Raw genomic sequence first — 13,180 nt, 5'->3', positions numbered from 1 at the left:
TCATAGGTACTGATGGCACATTTTTCTTGTTAAATTCCTTTGGATTTGACCATCTAGATCAGTGATAATGAAATATTTTCAAATCATAGGCTGACGAGACCAGGTATTTATCAGTCTCTCCTCCAACACACATACACTTTTTTTTCCCTGGCAATAACATTCCTAGAGCAATGAATTGATTTAGCTTAGTTTAATTTGGTGTTAATCAGGCTGTTAATAATGTATTCAACAGTATTCCTTTTAATTGAACCTGCTGTTTTATTGATTGTATTTTATGTAATTGCAGGTTTAACTTGTGAAATATTTGGATAAATAGTAGGTTAGAAGACAGTAAATCAGTGAATGCTTTCTGAAATGTTTGATTCTGACATTGTTATTTACTATATTTTAAAAAAATCTACATTCTTAATGATTGGCAAAAGCTTCTTCAGTGACACTTCCTATAGAGTTATGTGCTACTCATCATGAATAATGACAGTAGAATTGAATGGTGGGAATATCTTAAATCTCTAATATTTTAGATAACATTCATTGGCCTAACCTCACTGCACAACAGCTTCATAGAATTTTGCAATGAACAGGGCAAATTTAAGAGCAGTTTAAGTTTTATGTACTAATTTCAATTAGATTCATTAAAAATATTTCATTGTAGAATACAATGGCTTGACTGAAGGAAACTGTTGATCTCCCTGGTGTTCTGATAAATTTATGTTAAGAAGCTTTTCCCTTTTTAGAAATATGCATAAAAATAGGTTTTAATTCTTGTTAAAATGTATCCTCTTTTCTCATCTTATACACATCTATTATCCAGGACATTTTTGATGCCTTAGGTTTTAACTTTCATATTTTTCAAATCCTGTACTGCCTAGTGTGTAACTCTGAAAGTTTCTTGTAGCCTGTTAACTTCTGCTCTCTTGTGCTAGGTAGACATAACAAAGCCTCTCCAGGCCTGCTCTCCAAGGACACTCAGACCGTCTTAGGCCCAAAAGCATAAACCAAAAGCCTCTAAAGGGGGGGCAAACTTGGGGAAATTACATCATTAACTGAAGCTTTAATTGGAGAATTAACCCTGATACACGAATGAACCAAACCTATAGAAGTGTGAAGAACTCATGACCTGTTGTCTATCTTGGGGTCCATCTTGGCAGTAGCCTCTGGTTCCCCAGGGACCTTTGAAGGCCTTTCAAATAAATAACTACTTTTATTCCCTTATCCTTGTCTAGTCTCTGTTTTTAGGTGGCCTCTCAAGGCATCATTTTCAAAAGACTTTTATATATTTAAGATAAGATATTTTCCTGGAATTGTAAAAAATAAACTTTAGGTTTCGGTACTGAATCAATATAGAAACAAATAATAATATTCTCACTTCACCATCTCTGATCTATTCTTTTGTACTGCATGTAATAATTAGATGTTCTTTCTAGACAAGCAGATTCAGGTTTTGTCTTCCCAATAGAAGTAATTTGAAAGAATCCATCAAGGCAGACTCAGAAGAGACTGTTTTCTTAAGCCTGAGTTAGAGAATTGAATTAAAAGCATCACTGCTTTTAATATTCATATTTCATATGAACTCATATGAAAACTTTAGGGTCAGTTGTCTTTTTTCTTATTTCTTATTTCTCTTACTTGAGTTAAAATTTAAATGAGTGTTATTTGCAGCTGGATAGGGTAAACAGCCATAGCATGCAGAAATTCCCTTTTGTGACCACTATTTCAGAATCACAGGCTATCCTACTATTTAAGTTTCTGAATATTAAAACATTTGTTCTGGCAGGAGCACCTGCAAATTTCAAACAATTTGCAGCTGTAGGAAAGGCATTGTTCTGTTTTCAGGATGAAGAAGTATCTATGTAACATTACTTCTGTACAGACCCATACTTAGCCAGTCGACAGTCCTCTCATTTGTTTTAGTCTCTAGGTAGATGTTTCAGGTGCAGCAGTGATGCTTACTCAGATTTGCATAGGCCAGTCATGCTGCAGGAATTTTTTTCTTCTAAACCTGTGCCAAGGGCACCATCACTCTTATCTTGCATCCCACTGGCTTTGCAGTGAAGTTTACATGGTACTGTTAATAGGCATAGAGTTAAAACAAAAAAAAAAAGGAATATATAGTTATATTGATTCCAACCAAGATATCATCCAGCCAAACATCCTGTCTCTGAACACTGTTGGGGATGTTTGGGAATGGTTAGGGAAGGGCAAGTGTAGGACAAACTTATATGATAATTCCCTCTAATGCTTCTCTATTCTCCAACTATTTATATTTCACGGTCTTCCTGTAGTCTTTATGTTCTCAGTAATCCCTAGTGAATTTCACTTTTGAATAGGTCCACTTTTACAGTGGTAAATGTGATAGGTACAGACAAAATCTATTAGAAAATATGAAGGCTCTGCTGTATGCTTGACAGTTGCTCTTTGCTTTGAAAAGCCCCTACTCTGGTATTTCACAAATATAAACAAAACAGACATGATTGTACTCTGAAGCAAAGTCTCCAGTATCTTATTTATATTGCTTATGTCATGGTACTGATCAGTTGCTGGACAAATCAATCTTTGTGGTTTGCCTGACAAACAAACTGCAGCAGGCTATTCAGGCTTGGACAACAGTCATGAAAAGGCGTAAAGAAAAAAGAAATGTGAACTCAGAAAATACAGCAGGGGCTTAAAAAGGAAAAGTTAGATAGATCAAAATGCACTAGCTTGTTGATTTTCTACAGATTTCCTGGTGTTTAATTTCTCATTGTGATATCTTGGCTATTTATTGTGTCTTACTAAGTTTGGCATTATTTTTTATGTGACAGCTATATCTCAGAAATTAAACATTTTGTTTTTAAGAAATCCTGTGAAGGGCAGAAGATGAAGCAAAAGTACTTAATTTACAAAGAAAATTATACCTTATTTCAAGATGCACTTTTAAAATTGATTGTAGTTGCTAGTAAAATGCATGATAGAATCAAGTTCTTCATTATTTATATTTATTATTTATATTTTCCCTTCTTAAATCAAAATAATTGATTGACTTTCTGATTTTATATAAATCTGAAAGTCAGTGCAGTTTACCAGTACCAAAATGTAAGTTTTGATACTATTTTGAGCCAGTAAGATAATACCAGCTTTCACACATCAAGTCAACCTCATCTGTTTCCATTGGGAAACAGTCCCCCTACATGGGGGTCGTGAGGGAGGGAGAGAGTAAAAGGCACAAAGCAGTGGAGAAACATTCACAGTTGAAATTTATGCTTTCAGCCAGCCATCAAATTGATTTAATATGCATTAGGCCCAGGGGCCAAGATATGAAGACAAAGAATGGACTTTTCCTGCAGTGATGTAATATTGGGTATTACTGTGTGCAAAATGTCAAAGGAAAGTTGCTGTGAATTTTTTTTTTTTTTTAGTAATTTAAAAAGAAAGTGAAAGCAGGTCATAGAAATATTTTAAAAAAATGAAAATTACTGCAAGATTGCAGTTATCTTGGTGATTTTATTTTTCTCTAAGGGTGAAGCTGTAGTTCTCAGATCATTATTTACTATCTTTAACAAAATGGTGTTTAGGGGTTTTTCTCCATTGTCTTTATTTTTTCCTAAATCTGTGTATGTTAAATTGAAATTCTGTTGTTGGGAAAATATAATTTTGATCTTGACCATGTCCACATTAGTGTTTTAATTCAGATCAAGAGTGTATTCCCACAGAAAACCTCAGTACTGTCATCACTTCTTGCACATTGTTTCACATTGCAGAGAGTTCCTTACAGCCTGGACCCTTCCTGGTGAGCCTCAGCGGGAAGATGTCCTGCCCCTTATGCAATATGTCCATGAGAAGTCATTCGTTCAGCCCATGGACCAGACAGTAGTGTGGTCATGGTGAAATAAAGTACATGAAACGTGTACAGTGGACAGGAGGTCCACCTGTTCTCTTTAGACTGACTCTTGAAGTTCTGCCAACTGTGCTAGTGTAGGGATGGCCTCCAACCACTGGACAAGGCTGGAGCTGGACAAAAGTAAACTGTGTGGATTTTATAGGTATATTTCCCTTCTACTTGTCCCTGTGGGTCTCTGCATGACTTTTTAGTAGTAAAGGGGAAATACCACCATTAGTATGTTGGGATTTGTTTAGTATCTCAGTAAGATTTCTGTAGCATATGGGAAAACCAGCTATAAAGATAGAACTAGGGATTTCTTTTTGTCTAAGTGGGATCTAAAGGAGCCTTGTGTGTAGCTTTGTGTCTTCACTGCATTATCAAAGCAGTGCAAGTGACAGCATATAGCTTTTGATTACGTACATTCTTAAAAGTTGCGGAAAAGGAAAATTCCCAGCAATTTCCATTTGTAATCTTTTTCTCCTCAACTGTTGCTATCTAGTAGTTTAAAACTAAAGCATTTTTCTTGAATTCTTTTTGTTCATAGAGTCAGAGAAACATTAAAACAGTTACTTCAGGAACTTCGGTTTAAAGAAGCATTTTTTCTCTTCACTGAAGTAATATAGAAAAAAAAACAAAAAACTCTTAGTGTTGTGTATTTCTGGACAAATAGTTACTATTTGCCTGAATTTCTTCAAATAGCTTTGAAGAAATATTTTGATCTGGTACTCAGAGCATGAAAGAAAATATATCCTTTTCAAGAAAAGACAGATTTATGAATTCAGTTTGTGTCATGTGGGGCTGACTCTTTGCCATGGTGATTAGTTTTTAAATTAAGAAAATTTGTTCTTGCAATTAATGAGAATCAGCAGAGAACTGTGGAAAAAACAGAAAAAAAAATCTTCATCTGTTGAACATTAGATATCCATTGACTGCAGTTTTATCCAGTTCCCCTTTTAGTATATTTGGTAAGAATTCAAAATTATGAAGTTCAATCAGCTTTAGCTTGATGCTGCTAGTTGAACTAAAACATGGTTAGGCTCTGAATATTAATTACCACCCTTCTTTAAAGGTTACAACACTCTCTTTATCCAATGGATGTCATAGTTCTGATTGAATAAAGCCTTAATTATAGAATATTGCAGTGAGCTGCAGCAACAAAGCCAGCAAATGGGTTACTCTTTCTTTGACAAGCTTAAACGATAAAAAAGGCATGTGAAAAAGAGAAAAACACATCTGTTAAAAAAATAAATTGAGACAACTATGGATTAATAGCTTATTTTTTCTCCATTGGTATAGAAGAGAAAAAAAAATGTTACTGCCATTCTTGTAACTCTGCGTGCCATTATTAGAGACTTTTTCAATGAAAAAGCTGAATCAAATGCTATTTAGAAATATGCATATGATTTGTATTCTGCTTCCTCCATATTGTGAATACCTTCCTCCCTGTGTATTTTCATTCTTCCTATCAACAAAAAAATTATTACTGCCAGTGCAAAGAGATCTGTTCCCCTTTGCCAAAGCACAGGAAATGTACCACAAGGTCTTTTTATTCCCTAGGGACCTAAGACACCCTTACCAGTCAGGATCATGGAAGTCTTTGTTACCGTAAGTTCAGGTGGTTTATGATAACAGACTCATTTCAAACTGCACAAGACCACAGATCCCCTGAGTCCTGTATCCCTCTTCTAGAAAATTTGTCTGAACTGATAATTAGCTGGAAAAAACCTGCCAAGAGATGTCTTTGTTTTGTCTTTGACAGCTGTCACTGGTGCCTAAATCAGTAATGTCCATCTGAAAACTTCCATATGCTGTAAGGTCTTTCTAATAGACTTCTGACTTTGCACTTGTCTAACAGGAAAAGGTCTATGGGAGTTAAAGAGAGGACTGTGAGTACATCTCAATGTGGCAATTTGAACATAGCAGAAGGTCTTAACTGTGAATGATAGGCAGCAGGGATAACTGCAATGTTTCACCTTCGTTACAAAAAACCAAAATTAATCTCAGTCCTAATCTTATGGTCATTTTGTTCTCAGTTGTAAGACAAGCAGCAAACATGGCATGCTTTGTTTCTAGAATCTGATAACCACAGCACAGGAACAAAAAACAGCAGTGCAATTTCCCTGCAATTTCCAAGGAGAAAGACAAAACGTGATTTGTCCAGATAAAATCTCCCTACCAAAGGCTATATTGCCATGGATTTACCTGCTTTCTTCCTAATAAATATCCTCTGTGAAATTGAAGTGTAATTTTTTTTCCTAGGCTTTTTTGTGTTCCCTTTACTATTTACTTCAGCCCTCTTTCTTCTGTTCCAAGTATGTCTATCCATATCACGAGTACAGTAATTTAAAGAGCTACGTAGTTCAGGACAATTTTGGTAAGAAGTATTTAAATTAATATGCTGGGGGTATTGTTCTCATTCATAGACTGGCTATCTCACGTCTTTGCTCAAGAATTATTTCCTAAGGCTTTATACTCTACTCACATCAGTTATAAAATGTTTAAAATCTTCTTTCTGTATTGTTGCACTGTTACAGAAATATTTCAGAAAGGAAATAGTGTTTCTTCATAAATGGGACCTCTGAATTAGGGAAAAACAAACTAAAGCTAAACAGCACACAGAATGAGTTTCTCTGCTTGTGCTGGAGACATTTAACTAGGACCGTGACCTTTAAAAACAAACAAACAAACAAAAAAAGCACAGAAGATGAAAAGATGGGAAGACGTGTTGTAAATATGTAGATACCCTGTAGCTAACTCTGTATCTGGTGAACTAAAATTATGGAGTTTTGCCTTATAGGTTTTTTAAGTACTGGGGACCAAGCTGCAAAAGGCAATTATGGATTGCTTGACCAAATCCAAGCTTTACGATGGATTGAAGAAAATATTGGATCTTTTGGAGGAGACCCGAAGAGAGTTACTATTTTTGGATCTGGGGCAGGAGCTTCCTGTGTCAGTCTGCTGACACTCTCCCACTATTCAGAAGGTAACAACCCTCTAGGCAAAGGACTTTTTTTCTTTTAATGTTAAAATGTAGTGAAAGTGCCAAATGAGGTAGGCTGAATTAGAATTACATGAGGTCTGTAATATTTGTAAAATACTTACTAGCTAGAATTCTGGATTTGTGTTAGTCAACATAAATATATTTATAAGGAAAACTAAATGCTATTACAACATAAATCTCATGCATCAAATGCCTTGGGCAATATACTTTTTCTAGTTTTATCAGCAGATTCCACTGGCTCTTCTATCAAAGAATTTGCCCTAATTAAAATGGAAAAGAGCAGTGACCTTTTTGATTTTTGTACACTCTTGGCTGCACTTCCAACATATATATAGATGTTTTCCTTACTTAGTAAAAACATAACTAAGCCTTACTTAAAACGTTATTTAACTCTCCACAAGTACTGTGTGATCCTATGCAGAGTTATTAAGATTTTGGTAAGTCAGCTGTGGGATTTCTACCCTCAACACCTCACCCTCCAAAAAAAACCCAAACCCAGACCCCAAGAATGTACAGCACCAGTACTGAACCATAAATATCCCTGGTGATAAGACCAAATCTACAAAGACTTGGTAAAAGAAGACAACACCAAAATACCTATTATATTTATAAATCCATGCCATTTCTATCACATTAAACCAGACAAATTTGTAACAGAAAGCTAAGCCCTAGCAAGAAGTCAGCAGGATGACTGGTAAACACGCCTCATTTTGAAATACATAGAATTATGTTTGACAATTCAGTCTTTTGATACAAATAAGATTTCAGTGAATAACTGTTGGCCAAGCCATGCCAAAATCAAGCAGACAGAACCATGAAAAACCTTACTGATCAAATCATTGAAATTTTGTAGTGTGTGCATTCAGTAATAATCTCAAAGGTATATCAACAAAATCCCCACATGCTTTGGTAGCTGTTACTGTCTGACATTTTAAGAACTTGACAGTAGAAACCATGTGCAGAAGATACCCAGTTATTCAGTTTAAATATAAAATAGGCCATTTTTGTGATCTTACCAGAAAAAAAAAAAGGATGGGGCAGATTCACCAGCAAGCTTCCCTCGCCTTTCAGTGCTTTAAACAAAGAAGCTCTTCAGACTGGGTTTTCATTTCTCTTTATATTAGTGTACACAAAACAACCAGAAAGAGCCATTGAATCTCATCTAACTCTCTTGCAAAAAAATTTAAATATATTTTAATTCAAGATATAGGCACGGTTACACACACACACACACAAAATTCAGCATATAGGCAGTGCTAACAGATAGACACAAGAATAATTTAAAAAATTAAATGGTAAATAAAAAATGTCAGAGTAGAAGATTCAAACATATGAAATTGCTTTTAATAGAGCAGATTTTTTCAAGCTAGTATCATGCATTGATTTTGTGAAGAAAATGAGAATGTGTAATTTTAATTTGACCTTTAAACTACTGAAAGGCTCATTTATGAGTGTCATTTACATGTCAAAGAGGATATGATTGCTTTTAGCTGCCAGTCCTTCAAAGAAATTTTCACAGGACTACAAATGTGGTAAAGCCAGAGGACTTCCATCAAGGACACAAGAAAACTGCAGTACAAGAATGAGTTTTGTTCTTGAAAGAGTAACCTGAAACCTTCATGCCTTATGTGTGTGAGCATCAAGAACAGGAGGGATTTTAATTAGTAGCCTATTTGCCATAGCATAAAAAGGGAGCAGTGAGTAGGATTGATGGAAATTGATTTGAAATTTCAGTGTATGCATTCTTTAGGGATTCTGTAATCAAAGCTTTGTTTCCTTAGGAAAAAAATACTTTTCATTTTTTTGATATATATATATATATATATTTTTTTTTTTTTAATATCTAATTGAATCTGTATTTAAACAATTTGCACCTGCAGGTTTGTTCCAAAAGGCAATCATACAGAGTGGAACAGCCCTGTCCAGCTGGGCAGTGAACTATCAGCCTGCCAAGTACACTCGGATATTGGCAGATAAAGTGGGCTGCGACATGCTGGATACCACTGATTTGGTTGAATGTCTGCGGAATAAGAATTACAAAGAACTCATTCAACAGACTATCACTCCAGCCACGTACCATATTGCCTTTGGGCCTGTGATAGATGGAGATGTGATTCCAGACGACCCTCAGATTCTAATGGAGCAAGGGGAATTCCTTAACTATGATATAATGCTGGGTGTGAATCAAGGGGAAGGTTTAAAATTTGTGGATGGCATTGTAGACAATGAAGATGGTGTTTCTCCCAATGATTTTGACTTCTCTGTCTCCAATTTTGTGGACAATCTATATGGTTATCCAGAAGGGAAGGATACACTGCGAGAGACCATTAAATTCATGTACACCGACTGGGCAGACAAAGAGAACCCCGAAACAAGACGGAAGACCCTGGTTGCTCTTTTTACAGACCACCAGTGGGTTGCTCCAGCTGTTGCCACAGCTGACCTGCATGCCCAGTATGGATCTCCAACATATTTCTATGCATTTTATCACCATTGCCAAAGTGAAATGAAACCCAGCTGGGCTGATTCAGCTCATGGTGATGAAGTCCCTTATGTGTTTGGGATTCCTATGATTGGTCCCACAGAACTCTTCAACTGCAACTTTTCCAAGAATGATGTCATGCTCAGTGCAGTGGTTATGACATACTGGACTAACTTTGCCAAAACTGGGTAAGTGTGACACCCAGCATTCATTTTGTTGATAGCATACTTCTAAAATACTCAGTATCCCATTCCAGTAGCCTCAAAATCTGATTTTGAAGTAGTAGTATAGAAATATTTCTGTTAAGACAGGAGGTAAATGAGGCTTATTCATATTTAATAGATTTTTAATTAGTGTGTTCCCTCAAACTATTTTCTTTAGTAGCTCAGTGAGAATAGTAACACACTTTATTTTTGGTTCAAAAAATAGGACAATTACTAAGACAAAAAACATGTCTCAGAGAAAAGGTGGTTCACTAAGATACTGAAAAATCAGAGGCAACATGTCTGCTACTTGAAGAAGGAACTGTCAGGCAGATAGCACTTATCTGCTACAAAAGAAAGGAAGTTCTTGTTTTTCAGTGACCTTCACAGGGATGACGACTCAGGGAGGAATTAGAACAGAAAGGCAGACACTGGAAATTTTTTTCCCTCTGAGGGCTATAATGGCAATAATAAGTACTTGACTGGAATGAAGAAGAGACTTAGATATAAATTTTTCTTTGAGAAGGTTAAAAATTTAAATTAATTCTGCTTACAAAACAAAATAAAGGCATCAATATTTTGCTGAAATAGAGTTGTAAACATCAAGGAAAGAACCCTCAAAGCAGCTTAATCTGTGAGCAATATTAATAAATTCTGTTCTCTTCCTATAGCATTCCTTTAAAGAGTATTGCAGTGTTTTAATTCAGCAGCAAGGGCTTTTTTGTTAACCTTGAGTCTTCAGTACTGAATTAAAACAAAGATACTTGTGGCACAAAAGGGCTGTAAATCTTTCCACTGAATGTTTAATGGTAGGATTGGGCTCTGGAAACTGCAGCTTTACTGCACTGCAGTGAGCGGTGTGCAGATATATAAAAAAAACCTCAGATGCCTATTTTGAAGCACTCCGAGGATTTAGCAGCCCTTGTAGCCTTCCATGAATCTAAATGATGTTCAAGGGAGAGAGACTTTCCAGTCTTAACAAGAACCTCGAGCATAAATTGAGTAAAAACCAATCAAATGCTTCAGGACAACTTTCAAGGCAAAAAAAAGCTTCTGTTGCACTGCATATTAGACAAACAGGTACTTTTGAATGCAGAAACCCCAGAGTTCAGCAACAAAAGTGAATTAACTGTGTAATATTTAGATGTATTTGGCAACAAGAAGTCATCAGTACTGGGATAGGCAAACTTCATGATGAAATCATGGTTTATGGACAGACAGTGATGCATGCTGGCTGTACCACATGCTCAGAGATGATGATACCATCAATTTGTCTTTATTTTGGTAGATGAAATGCCACATATACATAGAGGACTTCAGATGCTTACAAATATACCTCATTGGAATTATTATGGAGATGCAAGATCTCCATGATCTCACTATTGTTTACAATTACTTTATGACTATTCCCTGTAGATTAAGAAGCTGCATTTAAGCAGTTTTTGAGGCTGACAGGAGCTTCTCACAGTCCCAGCTGCCACCATTACTCATAATTTCACTTTCCATCTGTTGCTACTCAAAAGCTAATTTCAGCTGGCTATACCCAGTTCGCTGGTTACAAAGCCATTGTCATGCTACACCTAAAGGCAAAACAGGTGTTTTGGGAGAGGCATTAGTAATTTCTGAAACTTTCCCATTGCTGATGAGACAGGAATGGTGTATATATTCTATTACAGACTCACTCCCTTACAGGCAGTCTGAAAGATGTGTCATTAGAAATGACCTCTAGCTGTAAAATTTCAGTTTTCAAAGGAAAGGAAAAGAGCAACACAATACGTATTACCTTGATGGGGTCTTTTCTTTCTTTGTGTGAACGATTAATTGTTCTGAATAGTACAATAGAATACTTGGAGGTAAATAGTATTTTAAGATTATATTTGTTCTGCACCTCTGGTTACTCAAACAGAAAGGCAAAGGTTGTAGCACCTCGAGCCTAGAGCAACAGGGGCTCTCTGGGGTAACTGTGCTCTGCTCTACTCACTCACTTACAATCTGAAATCCCTGTACACACTCAGGTCCTTCAACTCTCAAGATGACTGATTCAGTTCAAGACTGCTTTGTTTTTGCTCTGCTTTGGTTTATTCCCCTCCCTGTTTTTTAATGATCATTTCCCATCCTTATTAGGATATAACTTGTCTTGCTTTGTGTTTGTACCCATGGCAACACATGAAAAATCTTTTAACTGAAAGATTTTATTATTTCACATTTCTCTTTAGGTAAGCCTTGAACATTAAAACTGCAGATATATTTATTTATTTTTAATGTCTTTGAGTCTTTTCCAATTTCGATGACTCTCTCACAGAGGCTGCATCCAGGTACTTACTGCATAATTATGGCTCAGGTGGTGCATCATTCAGATGGACTGTGCTAGGCTTTTAATGACAGGCCATCCGTTGCTAAAAAAGACACATTGTTTAATGGGCCTACTGCCAAGGCTGGGTTTGGAGGGCAGGTCAATCTTGTAAAATCAGCAGGTGAAAGATACAACACAGGGCACAGTGCTTTTATTGTGCTTAACTCTGAAGTCGATTACTGCAGCTAGCAAATAGGAAGTGACAATTAAAGTGTTTAATGGCAAATGGTTTGTGCTTGAAATGAAAGCTGGAAGCCGCATTTTGCTAATCCTCCATTCTCTATCTAGCTATGACTCTTTTTTTTATTATGGTAATTATTATTATTATTATTATTATTATTATTATTATTATTATTAAGAGTCTTTCCTTTGGCCTTTTCAAAACTGTGTTTCTAACGTGCCTTAGAAATAGGAAAACAATTTGGTATAGAGTAAGTTTGAGATACTACATTTGGGATACAAAAATGACATGAAAATACAGTTTTTAATTCCACTATGCACAGAATTATATGTGAGAGCTTCATCAAGAGGTGCACTTGGAGCACCTAACTGCTATCCTGTGGTGCTATCCTAACTGTAATGGTAATTTTATATGCCAAGTGTTCTGTTTGTTAGGGCCACGTTATCTCCTTTGCAGACACATCAGCAGGGGAAGAGTGAACAATGTGAGGGGTTGTGTGCCAGTCCTTCATAGATACTGTGGCATCTATGTTCTTGTGAAGAAGGATGTGAAGTTTCACACAGTAGATTCAAAGCCTGCTCTCATTAGAGTTATCTATCTATCTAAAAATTGCCCTGTTTTTGAGGAATTACAGTACTCTACTCTTGCTCCCATTCATCCAGCTCTGCCTGTGTTGATATTGGGAAAGTTAAAGATCTAAAGGATATATCCTTGTTTCCTTTGTATTTCAGATAAATACTCCAGAATTATTTTGCTTCCATGGATTCTGAAGCACAAACCTAACTGAGTTATTAAGAATGTCTGTGTTTTATAGTCAGCTGGGTTCTCTAATAGAAGACATGATTAAACTTGCAATTATTAAAGTGTAGTTTCAAATCAATTCTCAGTGAACTCTTTGATGAGGCTGTTGCACTTCTTTTTGATGTTTTTTTTTTTTTGTCTGAAGAAATAACTCTCTCCAATGGCAAATCTGTGTTAGTCAAACAAAACAGTGTAGTTATGGTTTGTGTTCCTTAGTACTTATAAGGAGTCTTCAGCTGTTGTCCTTAGCTGACTGGGAGCAGGGAAGCAGTGGGATCTGGTGATAATTGAGGAAAGGAG

General features: G+C 36.0%; 1 protein-coding gene across 2 annotated transcripts in view; it reads left to right on the top strand.

The window, feature by feature from the left end:
- The window catches only part of NLGN4X (neuroligin 4, X-linked), a 141,168-nt gene that overhangs the window by 119,264 nt on the left and 8,724 nt on the right, over positions 1-13,180 (top strand). For both annotated transcript variants that reach the window (XM_008635879.2, XM_008635877.2), the window contains 2 exons: positions 6,657-6,842; positions 8,741-9,530. In XM_008635879.2, coding sequence (XP_008634101.1) covers positions 6,657-6,842; positions 8,741-9,530 — 976 coding nt within the window. The remainder of the gene's footprint in view (positions 1-6,656; positions 6,843-8,740; positions 9,531-13,180) is intronic.

This window comes from Corvus brachyrhynchos, unplaced genomic scaffold, assembly GCF_000691975.1.
Source record: "Corvus brachyrhynchos isolate BGI_N302 unplaced genomic scaffold, ASM69197v1 scaffold83, whole genome shotgun sequence".
NCBI lineage: Eukaryota > Metazoa > Chordata > Aves > Passeriformes > Corvidae > Corvus > Corvus brachyrhynchos.
This window is presented reverse-complemented; position numbering and strand designations above follow the sequence as displayed.